This window comes from Nicotiana attenuata, chromosome 6 (assembly GCF_001879085.1).
Source record: "Nicotiana attenuata strain UT chromosome 6, NIATTr2, whole genome shotgun sequence".
Classification (NCBI taxonomy): Eukaryota; Viridiplantae; Streptophyta; class Magnoliopsida; order Solanales; family Solanaceae; genus Nicotiana; species Nicotiana attenuata.
The window spans coordinates 49,600,845-49,624,655 of record NC_031994.1 but is presented as its reverse complement, the minus strand read 5'-3'; the positions used below and the strand labels follow the sequence as shown (position 1 = coordinate 49,624,655).

Genomic DNA, 23,811 nt, shown 5'->3' with positions numbered 1-23,811 from the left:
AGTTTAGAGAAGTGGGCCCGGGGCTCGGGTTTTGCTAATTTTGGGATTTTTGGTATTTTTCGATTATTTTCGCTTGGGCCTTGTTCCCTTAGCATATTGTGACGTATTCGTTCTGATTTTGGATAGATTCGACGTGGAGGCCAATTCGAGGGGCAAAGGCATTGCGAGCTAGAGATGTAGCCGGTTCGAGGTGAGTAATTATTGTAAATGATGTTCTGAGGGTTTGAAACCCCGGATTGCACATCGTAGTGCTATATTGAGGTGAGGCACATGCTTAATGGCGAGCGTGGGGTCGTGCGCTATTGGGGATTGTGACTTGGTCCGTCCCGATTGATGATTTTACCGTGTAGTTGATTGAAATCTATTTGCTATCATCACTATTTGGGTTGTATGCCATATTTGGGCTCCGTGCCAATTATTTGAACCCTTCGGGGATTGTTGTTGATGTTTCCTCACTGTTTTGGCTTTATACTTGAACTCAGTCATGTTATTTCCCATTGTTTTCAAAACTCAGCCATGTTTACTCTGTTTTAATACTCAAATGATATTTAAATGATGTTTTGCACTGAGAAATACTGTTTTACTGTTGCCCGAGAGGCTTATGTGATTTTTGACTGAGTAAGGCCGAGGGCTTGTGTTGTGAGGATATCTTTGGGATCGGGCTGCACGCCGCAGCGGTGATACATATATTTTGGGATCGGGCTGCACGCTGCAGCGGTGATACATATCTTTGGGATCGGGCTGCACGCCGCAGCGGTGATACATATATTTTGGGATCGGGCTGCACGCCGCAGCGGTGATACATATCTTTGGGATCGGGGCACGCCGCAGCGGTGATACACTGATTTGATTATGAGGCCGAGGGCCTGAGATTGTACGCCACGAGGTGGCTTGATATTGATATGAGGCCGAGAGCTTATTTATGATGCCACGAGATGGCTTGTTATTGCGCTTGGGCCGTAAGGGGGCCCTCTCGGAGTCTGTACACCCCCAGTGAGCGCGGGTACACAGTGTGATGTGAGATATAGCCCGAGGGGCTGGTATTATTCGATGTGATTGCCCGAGGGGCTGATACTGTTCTATGTGATTGCCCGAGGGGCTGGTACTGTTCTGAGATATTGCCCGAGGGGCGGATTTGTTGATATGGTGCCCGAGGGGCGAACCTTATGTGCTTATCTTTCTTATTTGCCTGTCATTTACTTGATTAATTGTGCATTTGTGCCCGAGGGGCGGATTTCTGTGCTTACTTGCACTAGTTGTGCTGCATTCATTTGCGCAACTGTTGAAAAAGTCATTTTCAAAAGAGTTTAAACTGAGCTAAGATGTTTTAAAGAATTTTACAGCTTCATTGCTTTCTTACTGGATTTTGAAACTGCTTCTATACAGCATGTTGATGCTCTTTTCGTGATTTCTTATCACTCAGTCTTTATTTATGATTATTACTCACTGAGTTGGCAGTACTCATTTTACTCCCTGCACCTTATGTGCAGATTCAGGTATTTTCTGAGCTTGGTGGCAGTTGTCAGTGTAGTTAGCAAGGTAGCTGCCGGCGTTCGCAGCACTGCTTTCTCTCTCGTCATTCTATTAGACTGTACTGAGTACATTTCAGATTTGTCAGTTGTATTTAGACTTGGTAGATGCTCATGAATAGTGACACCCCGGTATCGGGATGTGGTTGGGTTGTACTTCTGCCTTGTTATGATATTGCATTGCTGTTTAGCATTATTAAAGCATGTTTTAGCCTATTGTATTGCTGTTGAGCTGTTTAACTTCGAATTGGGTATGTGTCGGCTGGCCTTGTCTTCAAGAGAGGCGTCATCACGACCGGTTCCGGATTTAGGGTCGTGACACAAACATTAGAAAAGTGAGAATTGATCTCAACTGACATGATGGTAACGGTAGTTATTGTTCTTTTGCTGAACTCTAATGCGACAAGCACTAGCCAATCTATTCATTAGACAAAATAGTATCCAATGGATTAAATCCTGCACCTTTAGAAATTATATTAGTATAATTATTTTCGTATATACTTACAATTTAATTACAAGGCATAGATATTAGCTTTGTAATCCTATATTACTTTTAAGATATACTTCTTAAAAAAATTTATTACTAATTATATTATCCAAATCCATTTAGAAACAGGAGAGTCTATATTATTATAAAAGTACGGATATAATATTGACAAAAGAACTCACAGGGAAAGGACATAGCTGTAATAACTTCTATGTTAATTTTATTTTTTTTAATATTTAAGATTTTAAAATTAATACAATCTTGTCTATTGAATTCTTATTAAAATAACGCAGGAAGGTTTAATAAAAATCAATTTCCTAAGAATCCTCCATATTGGTAATACATTACCACTTTATAATATTCAATACCCAAAATAAATAAAAGTAATGCTAAATGGACTACATAAAGCGTTGAAATTGAGAAAAAAAAATTCCACGATAATATATTATTATATTTGAACTGTTTTCCTACTCAAATAATTTTTTTATTACTAATTTTTCGTGTAATATAGAAAAATATACCCAATTATTAAAGAACAACTAAGAAAATTTTTAAGAATATAAATGTGTGAGAAAATAAAGAAAAATATTGGTAAGAGCCAATACCACTAATAATTTTGCAAACATAAAGATCTAAAAGTGGAATGTCATCGATCTTTTTACTCTTTGAAAATAAAATTTATGGTGGATAAAATTATAATCACGGTTAAATATTCAAACATAAGATGAAATAATATTAAGAATCTAAATCAACAGAAAATAAATTATATTTTATGTTAAAACCAAATAATTAAATTTTTAATTAATTATTTAGCAAGAGAATCCAATTAAATTGTTTTTTAAATTCATCGTATGAGTAAAATTATTTTTCAAGCTGAAAAGAATATAATATTAAGAAGGACATACAAATGTTTGAGAAAGCACAATCAAAACTAAATCCTGAACAAGAATAAGCTTTCAAGACTATATTATAAAAAATCGACTCTGGTATAGCGGGATTATACTTTGTAGATGCCTCCGGCGGAATAGAAATAATATTCCTATGTCATGTATTACTTGCAAATGTCAGATCAAGAGGCATGATATTGCTAGCAATAAGAACAAGTGGTGTACCAGCAACGATTTTATTATGAGGTTGTACAACTCACTTTATTGATATACCTCTTCAAGTAACTGAAATAACCATCACAAATATATCAAATCAGATCAATAGTACTAAATTTATAAGGAAAGCAAAAGTGATAATATGAGATGAAGCGCTTTTGGCTACGCGTCAAACGATTGAAACACTCACCCAGAGATTTAGAGATATATTGGATACCGATGAACTGTTTGGTAGAAAAGTAATAGTTTAGGAGGTGATTTCTGTTAAGTACGATCAGTAGTTCAAAAATTGACCAAAGTAGAAACGGTAAAAGCTAGCTCGCCAAAAGTATACTTATGACCTCAAATGAAAAATATTCAAATGACAAGAAATATAAAAGTAAGAACAAACCAACATTCAGTGACTTCTTGCTTCGTGTCAGGAACGAAGAAGAGTATCCAATAAAAGATGATTTGGTTCTTCTAGAACACTTGGTTATCAAACTCAATGGTAATAGTAGTGCATTTAATAAGGAAAATATTTTCATTATTTGATTAAAACGCAATTTGTGCAAATTACATGATAGAAATTAAAGAACTATCTTAGCTAGCAGGATGAATATGTTGATCAACTAAATAAAATGTTGAATACTAAGTCTTATGGTAAAAACAAATTATTTTTCAGTTTTAACTCAGCAGAAGATGATACCAGCAATACTACCAAGAAGAATACTTAAATATTTTATTACCAAATGGCCTTCTACCGTACATGCTTGTTGTCAAGTTCATTATTTCTTGCGTATGTTAGTGTCACCATATATATAAGACTAAGTTAAAATTGATCTTCCATTGCATATAGGTTTATGCCCGTCATGCTACTGAAAGCTTAGATCTGCTGAATAGCTTATGTAATAGTACACATATGATATATAAAAGTTTTGACAATAACGTCATACATGCAGAACTTATGATACTGGTCAATGTGCTTCTAAATATGTGTTTATCCCCGAAATCAACTTTTGTCTTCCGAAACTAAAGAATATCCTTTTAAATTTGTGTGAAAATAATTTTTAGTATGTTTATTTTGTAGTTATAATAAATAAAGCACAAGGAAAAACATCCTAAATATTGAATTATATTTACCACAATATATTTTCTTACACGAATAACTATATGTTGTACTTTCAAGAGAGATATCAATATCGACAACAAGAATTCTGGTTATGGCAGAGTGACCAAAGCATTAGAATGAAACATATACAAAAAAACACCGTCTATAAAGAAGTGTTCGGTAGATACCATCACATTAGATACCTTTAAACTACAATACCATTCACATATTATGCTAATGTAACAATATTTTTCGGCATTTAGATGATTGTTGTAGTATTATATATAAAATTTCTCTCATTAATTGAATTTTATTGTTTATTCATATAAATCAATAATTTAACCATCACTGCCATTAATAATGTACAACGAACATTTATAGATACTAGTTATATTTAAATATATAAAAATATATATTTTATCGGCTATTTCTTTTATTAAAAAAAAGAAAGAAGAGAACGAAACCAAATAGACAGAAAGTTAATGAATATACTTCTCTTCTCTTTTCAACTAACCCCATTGTCCCTTGTTTTTTTTACCAAGTCGTCAAATCACATCACTCTCTTCAAAAGCCAAAGTTACTAACTTTTCCACTATCGGCGATGATAAATTTATGTATTCGATATTTATATCAAATAAACAAGATAAAATTGAATTTTTGTTAATCCAATAACTTTAGCTTAAACATATATATATTTAAACGTATTCTTTAAATAAGTATAAATAATAAATTTTGAACTCAATCAATTAAATTGAATTGTGATAGAATATCAATCTTCAACTTATAAAGTTCGAATTCTGAATATACCTTTATTATTATTTTAACATAAATAGTCAAATGACATATTTATACTAACAAGGTTTGTGGTGGAGTGACAAGTATTCCTTCATACTTAACCAGAGGTCTCGGGTTCAGGTCCGAGTCCTTGGGTATGGAGTCGCCTTTATTAAGAAGCGTTTTATCTCCCAATGTGGGACTTTCCGGTGCGAATCCGAATTTAATCGGGCACCAATGTGGATACCGAACACCGGGTGAGAACAAAAAAAAAGAGATATATTTATATATGACTTTGTGATTAATAACTAAATTTGATGCAAACATGAAGTGCAAGTAAGTTCACGACTTTGTCTTTGTCCATTATACCCCTGGTGAAAACGTCGTTTTCTTTTGGTTTCAGGCGAACGTTACCAAAAGAAGATTTGTGAAATTTGGACAAAATACGTAATCTGAACTCTCACATGTATAATATCCATAAACTTGACACAATCCATAAAGTAAAAAAGACTTTACATTAAACTACAGTGCTATAACTATATTTCCTTTTAATCGAATCTATCAATCATCAATTTCTAAGCAACCCCACAAGGAAAAAGTGTAATTGCGACTTTTCTTCATCTGAAAAAGACTCTGTATATATTCATTACCTTCTAAGTTTTGTCCTCAGAAAAGCAAAACCCATCAAAAATTGAATATCCAGGTAGCTCAAATTCTTATCTTTTCATCTGTTTTTATCCTAAATTTTCTCAAGATTGTAACTTTTTCGTTTTGGGTTTAAGATTTTACATTTGAGTGAGTTAATTCAGGTACCTCAAATTCATATGTCTAATTTACACTCTTTAATATAAATTCCTAGTTCCAAGATTGTAACTTTTTGTTTTGGGTTTATGATTTTTATGTTTGGGTGAGTTAATTGGTCCAGAATTTCTTGATTCTTACTTTTTAATCCCCTTTATTGCAATTAATTGAAACTGATTGTAAAAGATGTTATTTTTTCATCCTTTGATCTACAAAGCTTGAAGTTTCAAGCTTGGTTACAAAATTTATGGTCTTGATTTTGTTCCAAAATTTGAATTGAGTTTTGGACTTTCTTTTATAGGTCAATTTGTTAATATGATGTTAGGTTTAAGCTCGTTTAGCTACAATCCTCCAATTTTGTGTTCAAGAGCACACCATTATAGCTGTATATTTACTAAAATGGGATGGCCTACAAAGCCCCTGAAATCTCAGTTTTATAGAGTTTATTACCTTATCTTGTTGGTGTTACTATGTGTTGTGTCTGCTTCTTTTACTTTTATCTTGAGCCGGGGTCTAACTGAAAAAGCCTCCCTACCTTGTGAGGGTAAAGTCTGCGTACCCTCTACCCCTTCCAGACCCCACTTTGTGGGATTACAGTGGGTTTGTTGTTGTTGTTGTATGGAGTTTATTACCTACCCGAAAAAGAAAGAAGCAAAAAGACCCATCCCTCTTGATTAGTCTTCTGCTGTTCTTTGGTAGTGGGATATCTGTTTGGGAATTCAAACTAGGAGATCCAATTTCCTTGGCTGCTTATGTGGCATTGTGGATTTTGTATACTAATTGAGAAGAGCCTAAACCTTGTTATAAGGAAATTAAAGAAATGTACATCTTATGCTTTTCAAATCCCTTTCTCTTGACACGTGATAGTATTTTTAGTATGTAGCAAGATTTATTTGGCAAAATAGGGGGCCAACCTTGTGCAATGCTATACAAAGGTGAAGTCAATCTATACAACACTAAAGTATACCAAATCACCAAAACCAATAGCTCTAGTAGTTTGTTACATGTGATGGTTGGAGAATCTTCTTTTGCTTAGTGCGTCCCCGAATTTTTCCTCTTATACTTTTGTCACGTGAGATGGCTGATGATGTTTGATGATCTTAGGATAAGTTGGTGAATTGCTAATGGAAGAACACTTGGTTTTGTGTGTTGATCGTCTCATCACACCTGAATCTTTGCACTCGCTGCCAAGGTCCGAGGATGCAGAATCCTCCGTTGGCAGATCTTGCTCTCAGGTAGTTGGTACGTCCTCAGTTATTGATGCTAATGACAACGAACATCCAGGAGTTGGAGGTGAAGAAGAGCCATTACTTCAGAATGTGGAATGCCGGATTTGCCAGGAAGAAGATAGTGTGAAAAATTTGGAGGTTCCTTGTCGTTGCAGTGGCAGTTTGAAGGTATCTTTATGAAGTTGGTAAACTTTTATGCTCTTCTTGTTCAATGAGCTTGTTTGCTGCAATTACCTACTAAAGCTGAAAAATGTTTTGTTGTCAGCAATTCATAAAATGTATTTGTATACCAAACTCTTATAGTTCTTTACATTCTCTTTGATTTGCCTTAGAATTTAAAGTCTGGGAGCCATAGAATAGATGAGCTTATTTTATCTCTCTGTGATGCAATGTCCAACAACTATTTTTTTGTACTTATATGAGCTTTTATTGGTAGCCTAACTATTCTTTCTTCATTTCTCATGTACTTTGTTGTCGCAAAATCCAGTACGCTCATAGAAAATGTGTCCAGCGATGGTGCGATGAAAAGGGAGATATAACTTGTGAGATTTGCCATCAGGTATTTCAATGCATATTCTATTTACCTCGTTCCATTGAGTATGATAATTACCTTTTGCCTCTTCCCTTCCCAAAACATGTTAAGATGATTGAGCCAGAAAAGAGTGAGGGAAGGTGAGATAGTGAGATGGCATAATTGACTCTGTACTAGCTGAGAGTATAGACAACCGTATTTATTTGATGTGTGCCTGCACTTTCCTTCCTCAATACTCTTTCCTGGCTAGAAGGAGTGTCACGAATTCCTATGCAGCAATTCAGCTGTATATTCATTTTCTTACTTCAGATATATAGGACATTGATACTTTAGAATCACAAATTTGGATAATACTTGTTGAAGGAGTTTGTAGTTCAGTTACACGAATTTTTTTTTTCTATCTAGCTGGCAGGCTTACGAAACTTAGAAAATTTTCTGTCTAACCTGCAGCCTTATCAACCTGGCTATACTGCTCCCCCGCCGCCTCCCCAATCTGAAGATACAGCCATTGACATTAGGTATGTTCAAGTCATAACTATTTTCTCATCTGTGTACCAAAGTTTATACCATTCAGTCATTCCCCTTAAACTAACTAGAGAGTATTGACACTGTGCGGATTTTGGTAATTACAGCACAAAATATGTGATATATAGTTTTTTTCTTTTACTGTGGGATGCCTCTCTCACCCACTAGTGGGATTTTACTGGGTATGTTGATTGTTGATTGATTGGGATGCCTCTCTCCCCTTTTCTCAGAAAAAAAAAAAAGTGAAGACAACGGATAAGCTTTCTGTTGTTTGTATTTAGGCTTCCCGTGTACTTGAATATGTGAATCTCCTCTGCTTCTTCAGAAACCTCACAATATGCTCAGCTATTTGATAGATTTTAGCAAACATTTTTTCACTAACAGAAGCCTTAATCATAGAAAAAAATCATTGGTGTTCAGTGACAGTTACATACTATTTCTGTTGATTTTTGTTATTTGTTCGTTATCTAGTTCTGCATTAAATTGAGTCGTAGTTAAATGAAAACTCAGCTTCATTGGCATGAAAATATTTTTCTTTTCCCGTGGACCAACAACTATGGCTTCTTAAAAAATACTTAGAAATAAGAGTATTAACTAGCCACAAAGATCTTTGCCATTTACTGTTCGTATAACATGTTTAACTTTTTATCTTTTGGGATATTTTAATTTTCACGATATATACTATTAGTGCATAATTTGGCCTTGTTACTAAATTTTGTAACATAATCTGATAATTACAATGATGCCACTTTTTGTCGTTAATATCTTCTGCCTATGTTAAGTGATTTGTTCTGACTATTTTTTTTCTGTCCTTAGTTCTTTTCATTGACGGTGTTTTTCTCGGTTTATTGTTCAATAAAATCCAGATGCTTTCTCTCTGCTTCTGGTGCCTCGGTGGTCATATAGCAATTGAAACATAAATAGAGCATCTTTTTGCAATCTTGATGTGCTGAAAAGCTTCTTTTCTGTCTTATGTATCAATGATGAATTCAACCACGTGGATTAAGTAGAGGTTGGACAGTGGGTGGCACTCAGATTGACTTACATGATCCGCGACTTCTTGCAATGGCTGCCGCTGAACGCCGTCTTCTAGACGCTGACTATGATGAATATGCTGATTCAAATGCTAGTGGAGCTGCATTTTGTCGTTCTGCTGCTTTAATAGTAAGCAACTGAAGCTATATCATGTAGTTTCATTGCATGGCAAACTATCTTTTGCTAAGTAGTGGCAAATAGTAATGTTGGGCATGCATTAGAATGGTTCCTCTGGCTAGTATGTACATGAATGGATAGAAAAGCTTCTCTTGACAGGAGGGTGGGAGTAACCTTGGTAGTGTGATACATGAATTTCATGTTAAGCTTTGTAATGGTAATTTAGGAATAGACTTCAGAGTGAAATTGAATTGGTTATAGAATTTTATCAAGGATGCATCTTTCAGCTTGTCTCGTCCTTAGAGAACGGGGATTTTCATCGTATTGGAGTCATATTTTAGTATTGATATGTAAGAGAAAAAGTTATTTATCAAAAAAAAAAAAGATATTAACTGATCCACCCTTTTTCTATATAATTCTATCTTGGTGTTGGTTATTTACACACTCATGCTTGTCTTTCAAGATTCTCCCTGCAAGTTGTTGAAATGGCAGTGTGGTATTAGTATCTGATATTGTGGCGCTGCAACGGTTTCTTGGTGGAGCTCATGCTTTTGTTCTCCTCCTCTCCTTCTATTACTCTTCTTGTTTCTTGTGCTACTTTTCTTCTGGTTGTCCAATTGGATCAGACATGAGAATTAGTTTCTTGCCTAAATATATTGAAGATTTTTGCGGTACGGCATGGCCCTATGTGTTTATGGATGTCAAAACCTGTGGATCTTGATGACAAAGTTTTGTTTTCAATCTTCTTACTTTGTTTGCTCACCTTATTGAATGATGCACTCTGTTTTCCTGCAGTTAATGGCCCTTCTGTTATTGAGGCATGCTCTGACCATTGGAAATGCTGATGAGGATGAGGATGATGTTTCCGTTTTTTTCTCCGTAAGTAGTACAAAGAATATTATTTCTGTTTGTTAGTTTCTAAGATGAGTTTATGACATACTATATACTATGGTAAGGAGTGTGGGACTAATGATCTGGTTGATCCTTGACACAGCTTTTCCTACTCCGTGCTGCCGGTTTTCTTTTACCTTGTTACATTATAGCTTGGGCTATCAGTATATTGCAGCGTCGCAGGCAAAGACAGGTTAGTGACTTTTTCTGCTTTTTAAGTAACTTCTGTGACTATATTACTCCCTCAATCCTGTTTGACTAGACATGGAGTTTAAGAAAGAAAGAAAGACTTTTGAAACTTGTAGTTTGTACCAAGACATAGACATTTGTATGGCTAAAATCATCTCATTATGGGGGTAAATGAGAAGTTTATAGTTAAATTATTTCCAAATATAAGAATGTATCATTCTTTTGCGACAGATTTATAAGGAAAGTGTACCACATAAAATAGGACTGAGGGACTTAACATTTGTCTTCATATTTGCACATTTTAGTGATACTTTATGTTCATGCACAATGTGTAAGTCTTATGCTGCAAATCCCTTAGTGTTTTCTGCTTTTCTTGTGGTGGTAATTGTTGATTAGTTGCTATGTCTATGCACACTTGTAAATTTTTATAATACATGCTTATTCCATGCTTAACCAACTATTTTGATTTCCATCTTTGGCTATTTAAAAGTCCAACTTTCACGGATGAAATGTACATTTTTTTTTCTTTTCCTAAAAAGTCTTGTCACTTTTACACTTCTTAACTTCCAAAGAATTCAAAATCTAAGTTGGCTCTGTCCTTTTTTTCTTTAAAATTTTTCTCCAATAAGTATTAAAACTGTTCAGCTTTCATATTGATAGTGATGTAAATAACAGTAGGCAAGTGGTTATATACATTGTGGAATGTGGAAGTTACTGAATGGCCATCTTGAACATGAGAGAGACATCACAACTACTTTCAATCTGCAAGTTTTGAGGTTCCGCTGTGATTTCAGGACTCCATTTTCACTACTGGTTAAGTTGAATTAATAAGGATCAGAGAATGTCATTTTGTCATGATAAAAAATTTTGGAAACTAATAGCAGGTTCAACATTTGAGAATATTGGTTGTGTTCGACTTGCAGTGTAACCAACATTTGGCTCCCGTTTCATGGCCTTTCTTAGATAGATAGATGCTTAAAAGTTATATGTAGCATTTCTCCTTACTAATTACATGACATCTAAAGGTTAGTTTCTTATTTGCGTTAATTATATTTGAATTATATATTCTGACAGCATAGATTACTTCTACACCTGAGTGAACTAATGATTGTATTAGGTACTTGCATTATTTTCAGTCCAACTTTACGATAGGCAAGTATCATTAGATGTCATTGTCTTGTAAGTGACTTGACCGTGTAAATTGTAAGGGTTTTTTTAGGCAGAATAGCCTAAATGACACTTATACTTGTGCCACTTTGTCATGCCGGTTCCCAAACTTAGTATTTTGCCAATTGAACACTTACACTCGTTCAAATCGTGTATAATAAACGCTTATGACAGGAGGCTGCTATGAGTGTAATACAATCTCCTACACGTAGGATGCCACGTCATTACTAGTGCCACATAGGAAAATAAACTATTGACTTTATCTTCATTTTTTCCTTACTCCACCATCACTTCTCCTTACCACCAACAACTCCACTGTTATCGCCGGAAAATTCCTCCGGTAACCGGAGAACATCATTAAAAATCTTGTAGTGTTCATTCAACTCTAAGAGTCTTGTAGTGTTCTAATGATCTAACTGTGCTGCTGATGACATATACACACAAAAAGAAACAGGAAAAANAAAAAGAAATACAAGATATTAGTTACTAGTTAGTTAGTCTCTACGGTAGGGTGGTCGGGGTTGGGTTTGGGTTGGGGGGGGTGGGGGGGGGAGGGGACGGGAAGGGGAAGAAAGAAGAAAAAGAAATAGAAATGGGAGATGGGTTTTGGGGAAGAACGGAAGGGGGGTGCAGGTGGTGGGGGGGGGGGGGGGGGAGGGAGGGAGAACGGGAAGGGGAAGAAAGAGAAAGATAAATAGAGAAATGGGATATGGGTGGGAAAGAACGGGAAGGGAAGGATAGAAGAGAAAAGAATGGGGTGGGGTGGGGTGGGAGTGGGGCTGGGGGAAAGAAGGAAGAAGAAAGAACAGAGATATTTTAAATTTTCTTATATTTTTCTCTTGCTTTTACCTTTCTTTTTATTTTTTTCTTCTTATTTTAATCATTTTTAGTATAACTTTTTTATGTTTACTCTCGTTATGCGCGTGAAATTCACGTATTGTGTCCAACTCAGTCATGAAGTTGTCACATAGGCTTGGTCAACGGTCAGAGGGGTTTAAAGTAATGTGTTTTGAAAATTACGAGTGTCTAGATGAAACTTTGTAGAGTATCGGGACCGGGATGACAAAGGGGGACAAGTAGAAGTGCCATTTAGGCTATTCTGCCTTTTTTTTTAAGATGTTTGTTTGCAAAGTCGAATACATTCTTTTATTATCTCTTGTGATTCTTTCTTCTTTTCACATCTATAAAGCAGGAGGCAGCAGCATTAGCGGCAGCCGAAGTTGCTTTCCTGCTGCAAGCAGGGCAACATAGGGGCTTGCATGTTGCAGTTGCACCTGGACATGCGCCACCAGTAGAGCCTTCGACAACACCAGGACGGGCAACAACTCCTCAGGCGGCAATGCAACCAGGACAGGTGGCAACTCCTCATCTCGAACCAGTATAAACAGCTTTTCTCTGTTTCCTCTCCTAGCATTTTGAAAAAAGTTGATTGTACTGATGGTAACTTTCATGGCGGGGAAAGTTTTTCCTTTTTCCGTTTCATTTTTAATTATTTACTAGCTGTATCTTTGCATTGAGAGATGCAGAAGCTCCAAATTTCCTCTCATTCAGTATTCCGTTATGTTCGTACATGTCAAAACATAGCAGCCCCTAGATGGCGTTGGAGTCTTCGCCTCCTGGGGTCAGTTACAACTTTATCAGATCTTTTCTTCAAGTGTGTAGATACCACCATATCTTTACATCATATTAATCGGTTGCTATTGTTTATTCTCCTCTAGCGACTTATTAGTTAAGCCATGCTTTTTGCTTCCATTTTTTGCATAATGTTTGCACTAGTGTAATCTCCTCCGAAAGAGCGGAGACAGTCATCTTCTATCACTGTGATTTTAGCAGGATTTCTTATTTCTTGCATGTGCTTCGCTAGAGGTTAATTTTGGTATTTAGGACTCTCGTGGGACATGGAGAATTGAATTGATGTTCGTCTTGGGGAGTTGGACTATTTTGGTTCTTATTTATTCAACCAGAGAAGTTTTATGCTGTGACAAATATAGATCTTGCTCTTTAGATGGGGAGAAGGCAAATTATTGTTTTTAGAAGTTTTCAGGTTTGAGAGGCTGATGCTACTTGTTATTATTCAGCACCTGAATATAGTGCCTGCACCTTTGGTGACCTTTTGATCCAAGTAAATCAAACAAAAGAGGGTGAAATTAAAAAATAGCCTTAATTGAAAAATAGTCACAATTTCAAAAGTAAACAAAATTTAGCCACTTTTCATGTAAAGATATATCTGAACGAAAACACTGCTCAAAATACAGAAAATATTCCAGCATAATATATTGTAGTTCCAGTATAATATACTGGACTACAGGCATAATATGATGGTTTAGTGCTGCAGCAAAATAGTGGCTATTTTCTAATGATTTTGCAAACGCTAGTTATTTTTTATATACCGGTCCGAAAATTGGGTAGGCCGTGTTATTTTCACAACAAAAGATTAGTAAGCAGAGGATCAGACCCTATTCACAAAAGGTGTAGACAAACAAGAATGCAACGGGAACAAAGAAGGAAAAGGCTGCCTCCTTTGTCATTTCCAATAGGGAAACTGAAATTGCTTTGGTGATCCTTTCGATCGGAGGCAACACTAGGTGATCCTTTCGATCAATTTAAGTCTTAGTGGGCAGAATTACTTAAAATTTTGATGGGCAAAATTGCTTAGTATTTCCGGTGTTAATTTGAGAAACACGGAAACTGACCTGATCACCTTCTTCATTTCCAAAAAAGAAAGAAAGTAAATAGTACCGATGTTTCAATTCTACATAAGTGACTCTCTCAGCGTCATTTAATCATCTTATTGCTTCGATACCTGCATTGGAGCCCGGTTACATCCGATTTCGCGCATCGTAGGGTCCCATTTAGGGGGGGGGGGGGGTAGGGGGCACTCCCTATAAAGGATTTTTCCATACCCAGGGCTCGAACTCGACACTTCTAATTAAGGGAAGAGCAGCCAAATTTGGGGGCAAGTGCACGGTTGGCCACTAATAACACATGTATTTACTTTTAAGCCACTGTTTAAAATGTCTTTAGTCTTTAGCCACTACTTTAATAAATTTTAACTGCCCGGACGAAAATACCCTTCTGCTCATGTCCTTAACTTTTGAACTTAACTTCAGGACTACATGTCCTTAACTTTTGGGCTTCTTAGCCTAAGTTCAGGACCTATTATCCTTAACTTTTGGGCTTCGTAGCCTAAGTTCAGGACCTATTGTCCTTGACTTTTGAGCTTGTTAGTCTAAGTTTAGGACTTCAGGACTTATTGTCCTTAACTTTTGAACTTGTAACTGTAAGTTCAGGACCTATTGTCCTTAACTTTTGAGCTTGTTAGTCTAAGTTCAGGACTTCAAGACCTATTATCCTTAACTTTTGAACTTGTAACTGTAAGTTCAGGACCTATTATCCTTAACTTTTGAGCTTGTTAGTCTAAGTTCAAGACCAAGTGTCCTTAACTTTTGAATTTGTAACTGTAAGTTTAGGACTACCTATGTAACTCTAAAAACTGTCTGAAAACAGTGGCACTTGTGTATGTGGATTTTTACGGCTAATATGTTGATACAACAAATGAAAAAAAGAATTCCGGTGCGGACAATCTCTCTTGCTGCTTCTATTAGATGGCAATTCCTCCTTCAATGGCCTGATCCATATGTCACATCTTGGACGTTTATAAGCAAACTATATTCGTTTAACCATTACATGTTTCGAGTATGAAGTAATCTGCAACGGAATTTCAACTTTGAGAGAAGCTTTCGAATTTTGTTGCCGACGAAGTCATCTCAACCGGAGTTCCGTGTTCAGAGAGAAGCGAGGGTTTGAGAAGAAAAGCAATGAAGAAAGGGTAAAAATATCTTTTCATATTAATTTTAATAGAATAGTGGCTATTTTTGGGAGAAATTAAAAAATAGCCAGATTTACCACTGATCGTTGAAAAATAGCCAAGTTTCAAAAGTCGTCGAAATTTAGCCACTTTAAATCTGAGCGAAAACACTGTTAAAAATCCGGAAAAATACGCCCGCAAATTTTACGGGAGTTCCAGCATAAGTATGCTTAAACTCCCGTAAATTTTACGGGAGTTCCAGGATAACTATGCTGGAACTCCCGCAAATTTTACGGGAGTTCAAGCATAATTATGCTGGAACTCCCGCAAATTTTACGGGAGTTCCAGCAAGTATAATTGTCCAGTATAATATACTGGAGTTTGGAGCACTGGTGCTCCAGTCTCCCGCAAATTTTACAGGAGTTAGCAAAGTATACCGGTCCAGCATAATATGTTGGAGTTCGTACACAAATGCACCAGAACTCCCGTATATTATACTGGACCGGTCCCTGTTGCAGCAAAATAGTGGCTATTTTTCATTGACTTGATAAACGCTGGCTATTTTTCATTGACCAGTGTGAAAACTGGCTATACCATAATATTTTATCCTATTTTTGCTCAACATTAGAATTGCTGGATAAAAAATAAATACCACCTTCAATAGTGACTACCACACGTCATTTTTACCCAAATTTGCCGCAGTGGCTTCTTTATTCTTATTCCCCTCCTTTCTTGCCGAGCTTGAGAAAATAGCAATTGCGCTCGTTCAGAACCTTAGAATTAAATTAGATGTGTTTATGTCTAAATCCTTACTATCTTTTGAATGCTAAACATTGTTTTAGAATAGATCTCTCGTAATCGGCATAAAGATGGTGGAGCTAAAATATTAAGCAATATCTCCATTTCTATTTATAAATGGGGTATATATGTTCTAGGCAAGTAAGGTATGCTCATACTCTTTACTCCTTTTTGATATTAAAAAAGAAAATTAATTGGATTATCTAATTAGACTACCTATAGTACATTGCTTTTTTCTACGCTTGATTAGTATTTTGTTGGATTTAACTTATATACATAGGCAACACAAACAATATTATAGTATTAGTGTATTTTAACATGTTGTAGCGGGTTGTTGTCTCGTTTGGTTAGGTTACTAATTTCATCTTATTAAGAATATTGCACTGTGGATTATATTGTATAAAAATTGAACCCTTTTTGTTATTAATAACTCACCTACAGAACATTTAAATCCCATGTTCTTTAATATTGATGCTTTTGGAAAGGGCATGCTCAAAGGATTTTAATGCAAAATCTGCATAATTTTATTACTGCAGAAAAAGAAAACACAACAATAGAAACCAACATAATTGGAACAGAAAGCTCTCATATAGGGCCACACCAAACTATAGGAGCACTACAACACAAACTAGAATTTCAGCTGGAAATTAAGATTTAAGGTCTTACTAGAACATATTGACCTTTTGTTGTTAGACAAAAATACAACAAGATTAGGTAGACAAATTAAAGGCAGATGAAGAAAATAGTGAAAAACAAGAAAGTAGTAGAAAATCAAGGGCATTTTGGTCCTCCTTCCTTGGTTTTCCAGTTGTTGTAGCAGGGGCAAACACTTTTGTTACCATAGAAACCAGGTGGAACACACAAACACTTGTTGCAGCATTTTTGGCAGAAGAACATGCATGGTTTGTGGTACTGTGTTTTGCTACATCTCCTCGTACATTGTGGTAAACATTCTGGTTTAATACAAGTAGTACAAACATAATCAAGAATTAGATGTTTTGATTCTCGTAGTTCAAAATAAAACATCAGAATAAAAGAGGAAATACTTACGTGAAGGGTTCAAGCTCCCTGGTCCATACTTTTTCTGAAATCACAAATAAAAAAAAATACCACTTTAGTACTATAGTATTAGAGTGCACATATTTACAGAAAGTGGGAAAATTCAGTCAAAATAATACTCTACTTACAGAATGGTGGTGTTTGCCATTTGTAGCCAGAACTGTTGTAGCAAGAATGGACATGGCAAAAAGGGCCAAAAGTAAAACTGCAACAATCTTGGCCATTGCTGATATGATTTCTTGGGGGTGAAAATGGGGAGCAGATAAGTCGAAACAAAGGAATGCAAAGAGAGGTCTATTTGTGAGTGTTTATTAGAAGCTGTAAATTTGGATATAAATAGAGCCCTTTGAGGTTCTGTGGCTAAAGGCAACAATTATTTTTAGTAATAAATCTTGGATTTGATCCGAGTAAGTGTTGGCCGGTGAGTGGCATTAAATGTAGAAGCATAAATTATTTGGAATACAAAAAAATTGTAACTGCCAGTGAATAATTAAGTTGCTGAATGGTAGTTGAAGAATGAAGGCAGAACCTCAAATAAATACAAGAGAGATGAGGGATTGGGAAGGGGAGTCTTAGCGTAACTGGAAAAGTTGCTGCCATGTGACTAGGAGATCACGAGTTTGAGCCGTGGAAATAGCCTCTTGCAGAAATGTAAGATAAGACTGCATACAATAGACCCATGTGATCCGGCCCTTTCGCGGATCCTGCGCATAGTGGGAGCTTAGTGTCCTGGGCTGCCTTTTAGAGATGAGGGATTGGGAAGAGAAGCCTTGGCGTAATTGGTAAAGTTGTTGTCATGTCACCAGGAGGTCACGGGTTCGAGCCGTGGAAACAGTCTCTTGCAGAAATGCAGGGTAAGGCTGCATACAATGTACTCCTGTGATCCTGTCTTTCCCAGGACCCTGTGCATCTGAGGCGGATCCAGGATTTAAATTCTATGTGTTCAATTTTAAAAAAAATTAATATTGAACCCATTATATTTATAAATTTATGGGTTCATATTTATTATTTTTGTAATATAAATAAATTTTTACACATAAATTTTTTACCCTGCGTCGAAAGTTATGGATACAATTGAACAGTGGCGAAGGCAGAAATTTCTTCAAGGGTGTCCAAAATTGAAAGAAGTGGAAAAAATTCTCCGACAAAGAGTGGTCAATATATGATATATACCTCTAAAATCTAATATTTTACCTAGTACACACTGTAATTTTCTGACGAAGGGTGGTCAGTTGTCCACCCTTCAAAACATATAGCTTCGCCCCTGCAATTGAACACGTAACTACCATACTGCATCCGTCCCTTCGCGTATAGCGGGTACTTAGTGTACCGGGTTTCCTTTTAGAGATGAGGGATTGGATGAGTGCCTTTAGAACAAAAGGAGAACAACAATTGGCCAATTGGGCAATAAATGTTACCTAAAAGAAGGGGGCAATAAGTAAATGAGACATTTCATTCTTACACCAACAAATACAGATGCAATTCAAGATTTTAAGTAGACATTTATACAATATTTTATAGCAGATGAGAAAAATGTATTTGAAAGTTGAAGATGAAAATAATATATACTCCATTTGAGAGTAAGTTGAAATTAGACCTGAACTTAACTTGGAGAAAAAATTGAAGTTATGTGAGAAAATATTCATTTCCTCAGACAAGTTTTTCAGTATTGCCCCAGTATTTGCAAATATGAGACCAATAAATCAAATATCCACGTTAAACATTTACATCAGTTTCTACATTTCATGGCCAAGCATCCTAATAATTTATGGAAGTGAAGTACTATTGCACTTGCTATTCCTTTGTTGTAACAGTAGGTGAGAAGTTAATTAAAATTAATTATAGTTCGAGTAAAAAGCAATGAGTTCACTGCTAAAACCTTGCATAGCGTTTGGCTATAAATTCCAAATTTGTTTTGGAAAATCTGATTTGGGTGAAGTTTGGTTTGAAGATGAAAATGTGTTTGGATATACGTTTTCAAAACATATTTCCCAACTTTATTTTGGAAAAACATGTATATAATTCCCAAGTTTTGGGATTTTGGCCCAAAATCAGCAATTGGGGTGATTTTGGATTTGGGATTTGGAATTTGGGATTTTGCCAAAATGTGGGCAACATCTATGGCCAAACATGAGTTTTGAAAATAAATTCCAAATTTATTTTGGCAAAACTCATGGCCAAACGGGTCCTAGTGTTCAATCTTTTCTTGCTTCACTATTCACCATCTCCATCCCCATCGATCCTAGATTGTAGTACAAAACAAGAAGTAAATCATCTACTCTATGGTTGCAGTATGGAACTAAGCTCCCGTTTGGACATAGACTTTTTTTATCTTTTTTAAGAAGAAAAAGAAATTAAAAATATTATTTGTTCATGGAATTTGATTAGTTTTTGAATGAATAAAAATTCAAGAAATATTTTCAAGTTCTAAAAACTAGTTTTTTTAGGTGAAATATTTTCTCCCACTCACAAACTTAAACTTTTTTCAAGTAAAATGGATGTTCAAATACAATTTCAACTTCCAAAAATTATTTTTCAATATAATACACAATATAAACTTAACAATAAAAAAGGTAGCATAAAATAACAGCTACGACTAAATGCATGAGAATAACTCAAGGGATGGAAAAAATAGCATGTAACAACAACTGCAAATAAATACATATAAGGGAAACCTCGACGATGGAAACTAGAACATGAAATAACAAATTTTTTTTTCAAGTTTTAGCTAATTTTATGTCCAATCGCCTACTAAATGATTTAAGATCAATATCTAATACACAATAATAATGGCAATAAAAGGGAAGAAGATCGTTACACTTGCAAGAGACAGTACCATACATAGCAAAATAAATATGGAGACAAATGCTCTAAACAGTAAATGAGTGAAACCACACCACATGCAGCGAACAGTCAGTGAAATTGGAAAATTAGATCTTTTATTATTAGCAGACAGACCTCTCCATTTCAGACATTAATGGAGGAGAGACCGCTGCTTCATTGCTCATGTGCCCCTCATTAATTTCCTTTGACTACCTACTATGTACCATTTGTTGAATTACAGCCCATTAGTTCAACTTGTCTTTTTCTCCCGCCAAGAGGTGTCAAATGGGTTGGTTGGTTCAATTTTGGGTAGGTCAAAATGGATTGAGATGTGCTGAGTAAAGTTGAGCTCAAATTTAGGTCATAGTCCTACTCTAACTAAACTTCAATTAATGTGTATCGATAAAAATTACACGGGGCGCCCTATTTGGTCACATCATTTAACTTTTATCCACTTTTAAATTTTTTTTAATTTGTACCCGCTGTTTAAACAACTTCGGGCCTCCTTCTTCTTCTTCTTCTTCTTCTTCTTCTTCTTCTTCTTCTTCTTCTTCTTCTTCTTCGGGTAACAGTGATTTTATATAGTGTTTGTCCACATATTTTAAAGTAGTTTATGATGTTTTACGGCGGTTAGCAGTTGTGGCGCTTTATTTTTTATTATTCCTTAGGGTTTCCTTTTTTTTTTCTTAATTGCAAAATGAGTTTGTTAGATTTATTGTCGTTTTGGCAATTTGATGATTGAGGCTTATTCTTGATGATATTTGAAAGTTATGTTTCAAATTTGAGCTCAGAGTAGATTTAGGTATTAAATTGTATATTGGATTGTTAATATTCGACAAAACAAATTTTTGTTTCTAGGCAATTTGCATTTCAAGCCTATTTGGCCTTAAGTGCATGAAAATGTTGGTTGCACTTCAGACATTTTGGCCTTAAGTGCATCTGAAGTGCAATTTTCACTTCAGACTTATTGGCCTTAAGTGTAGGAAAATGTTTGTTACACTTCAGACCTTTTGGTTTTAAGTGCATCTGAAGTGTAATTTTTCACTTCGGACTTATTGGCCTTAAGTGCATGAAGCTATTGGTTGCACTTCAGACCTATTTAGCCTTAAGTGCATCGGAAGTGCAATTTTTTCATTTATTAAAGTTGATCGTAAAGTGGGTAGGCTTGCAATTTTTTTTTTTTTTTTTTGCAAAGTGTGTGTAGGTTCAATTGTGACCCCAAAACCGGGTGTTGTTTTCTTATAAGTTACTTAATTATCAAATAAGACATTTTTCTTTTGTTATGGTCATAAATAATATATCAAATAAAAAAATATTTTAAAGATATTTTAGCAAAGTTACTCATGGATTAATTTGGGCTAAAAATCAGCCCAGCTCTAAATGGGTTGAAATGAGTTGGGTCAAGATGGGTTGAATTCAATAAATGAGCAGGTCAATGACCAGCCCAACCTTGAGCGAGTTGGACGGGTCAAATGGGTTTGGGCTCAAATTGCCACCTCTACTTCCACCTTAATACCATACTCTTGAGGGGGGGGGGGGGGAGGGGGTGCAGAAAAACAAAAAAAAAACAGAAAATTGAAAATACAAAAAAAAAAAAGTAAAATTGGGGCAATTAAGTAAAGTTTTAGATAAGTTGGGTTGAGATCCCTTGGTTTTGGGTGAGTTTCATGTGTTGTATTTGGGCTCCTTAATGGGTCAGAACCCAGAATGGGCTTAGAGAATTTTTCATAAACCACTATTGTTTAGTGGTTATTAGCTAGTTGTAGCTATCATTTACTATATTACTTCAAGCTACTGTATTCATGAATATAGTAGCAAAACTCTGCGTGAAACAGGGGATTCTAGCTAGACAATTATTGTATTCGACTGTATTCACGATATGTATTTGTGAATACAGTAACGTAAATAGCGCAAATCGTGGTCTATTCAGCTGTTTTTAAACAGAAAGTGAATCAATTAACACAATAAACTCCTAATATAACTCAACTAACTCAATTACATCACCCATAATCTGTATTTGACGCGAAATATGCTGAATATTTTTCCCAGCCGATATATACAACAAAACAGAGCAATCGTCGAGTTTCTAATCCTTCCCTTTTCTGTTGATATCGTTCGTGGGTATTTCTGTTTTCAACCAATAAAATTCGAGATTCATCTATAGTGCAAAAACATATGAATACATACTGCAGATACATTTGAATACATATATACATCTGAATACATAAATTATATTAATTAAAAAAAAAATAATGAATACATTCATGGAATACAGCGAGACAGTGAAATACATGGAATACAGCGAGATACATTGAAATACAATGAAAAAAAGAGACAATAAATACAATGAAATACATGGAAATACGGCGAGATACGTTGAAATACAATTAAAAAAAAGTAACAGAATCTTCAAGTTGCTCAGCCCCAAACTCCGTCGCCTTTGTTCAAGAACAATCCTAATGTTGTCTCGTCGAGAGGGCCGCGATTCTGACTCGAAACGTCACTGTTCCCGTTTCGATCAAGAACACTAGGTGAGGAAACGTTTGTTAGGTTGGGTTTTTATGATATGGGAGAGGTAGTGGCAGAGAAATGACGTGAAGAGGAAGAGGAATTATTTCACGAGGTTGTATTTTCCAATCCTGCTTCACTTGGCAGGAATTCTGGAACCAACTTGCTATTGAATTTCCTTCACGGAGCAGGAGAGAACTCGTTAGCTATTATACAAAGCGTTGAGAGAGAGAGAGAGGGTGGAGAAAAATCTGAAAGAATTAGAGAGAAAAATAATACAAAGCATATTTTATGGTTTAAGGGTAGGAGGTGACCATAAATAGATATTTGGCTATAAAAATCAAAAGATAGCTATGAAATATAACTTTTTAAAAGGATTTTTATTTAAAATAAATAAGGTATCAACCTTTGCTATAGGAGGTAAAAATTCCTAAAAAATAATGGGTTAATTTGGGCACAGCCCAAATAGACCCATATGCTAAAATGTTTGTAGTCCAACCCATTAATCTCTGGACGGATTGGGCGCGTTTGGGCTTTGCCACCCCTATTTATAACGTTGGAGATGGCTACAGATAACAAGCTTGAGAAGATCTATATATACTCTAATACAAGATGAAAGATGAGAATATAATAAGAGAGAATCTTTGTATGTTTTCATCTAAAGACAAATATATCTCAAAGTAGCAAGACAAAAGTTAGATGTAGACATCGATTATTTGCTGAACCTATAGCAATCAGAATCAACTCAACAAAAGAAAACCACTAAAACTACAAATACTAAACTGAAACATCAAATTCTATTAGTATGTCTTAGTATATGACTATTGTTTCTCCACTTTTACGCGGTTCATAAAAACACTTGTCAAAACTATTTTCGACTCCAAAGATGCTTTCAGCAATTTCGGCAACTGCAAAATGATAGTAGGAGATTACTAACCAAGTAAGAAAACAAAAAAGAGGCAAAAAGACAACCCAGAACACTAAGCTCCGATCCCGCTATGTGCAGGGTTTTGGGAAGGACCATACCATTAGGATCTATTGTACGCAGATTTACTTTGTATTTTTCCAAGTGCTATTTCCACGGCTCGAAACTGTGCAGCAACTTTACCAGTTACCCAAGGCTCCCCTCCCAAACAAAATAGAGAAGAATAAATATTTTAATTAAATTAATTAATTACCTCATCCTTTCCTAAATTTACAACTTCCTCGTGCAGTAGAGCAACATCCTTGACATTAAACTTGTTAAGAATGGAAATGACAGAAATGGTGGACATAGGCTTAACCTCTAAGTCATCCATCACCATGTACGTCACTGCATCCTTCACAAAACCAGTCGTCGACGTTGC

At 35.5% G+C, this 23,811-nt stretch overlaps 2 protein-coding genes across 5 annotated transcripts; one reads left to right on the top strand and one right to left on the bottom strand.

Moving 5' to 3' along the window:
• Positions 5,484–13,180, top strand: LOC109226982. Of its 4 annotated transcripts, none has more exons than XM_019391951.1 (8): positions 5,484–5,686; positions 6,889–7,181; positions 7,501–7,572; positions 7,996–8,063; positions 9,078–9,234; positions 10,018–10,101; positions 10,217–10,306; positions 12,659–13,180. In XM_019391951.1, the coding sequence occupies exons 2-8, from the start codon at positions 6,909–6,911 to the stop codon at positions 12,851–12,853; spliced, it is 939 nt and encodes a 312-aa protein (XP_019247496.1). In that variant the 5' UTR covers positions 5,484–5,686; positions 6,889–6,908; the 3' UTR covers positions 12,854–13,180. The 4 variants fall into 4 exon arrangements, with proteins under 4 accessions (XP_019247496.1, XP_019247498.1, XP_019247499.1 ...); XM_019391953.1 differs by having other exon boundaries at positions 5,485–5,686; positions 9,081–9,234; XM_019391954.1 differs by having other exon boundaries at positions 5,485–5,686; positions 12,662–13,180.
• On the bottom strand, positions 16,574–17,479 carry LOC109228267 (gibberellin-regulated protein 6-like). Its single transcript, XM_019393420.1, has 3 exons — positions 17,263–17,479; positions 17,126–17,159; positions 16,574–17,028 (listed from the first exon to the last, which is right to left on the bottom strand). The coding sequence occupies exons 1-3, from the start codon at positions 17,356–17,358 to the stop codon at positions 16,847–16,849; spliced, it is 312 nt and encodes a 103-aa protein (XP_019248965.1). The 5' UTR covers positions 17,359–17,479; the 3' UTR covers positions 16,574–16,846.

Coding starts and splice junctions, on each gene's coding strand:
- LOC109226982 (XM_019391951.1), top strand. CDS start 6,909: ATGGAAGAACACTTGGTTTTGTGTGTTGATCGTCTCATCACACCTGAA. Junction 9,235..10,017: donor GTCGTTCTGCTGCTTTAATA/GTAAGCAACTGA, acceptor GTTTTCCTGCAG/TTAATGGCCCTTCTGTTATT. Junction 10,102..10,216: donor ATGTTTCCGTTTTTTTCTCC/GTAAGTAGTACA, acceptor TCCTTGACACAG/CTTTTCCTACTCCGTGCTGC.
- LOC109228267 (XM_019393420.1), bottom strand. CDS start 17,358: ATGGCCAAGATTGTTGCAGTTTTACTTTTGGCCCTTTTTGCCATGTCC. Junction 17,160..17,262: donor ATGGCAAACACCACCATTCT/GTAAGTAGAGTA, acceptor TTGTGATTTCAG/AAAAAGTATGGACCAGGGAG. Junction 17,029..17,125: donor AGGGAGCTTGAACCCTTCAC/GTAAGTATTTCC, acceptor GTATTAAACCAG/AATGTTTACCACAATGTACG.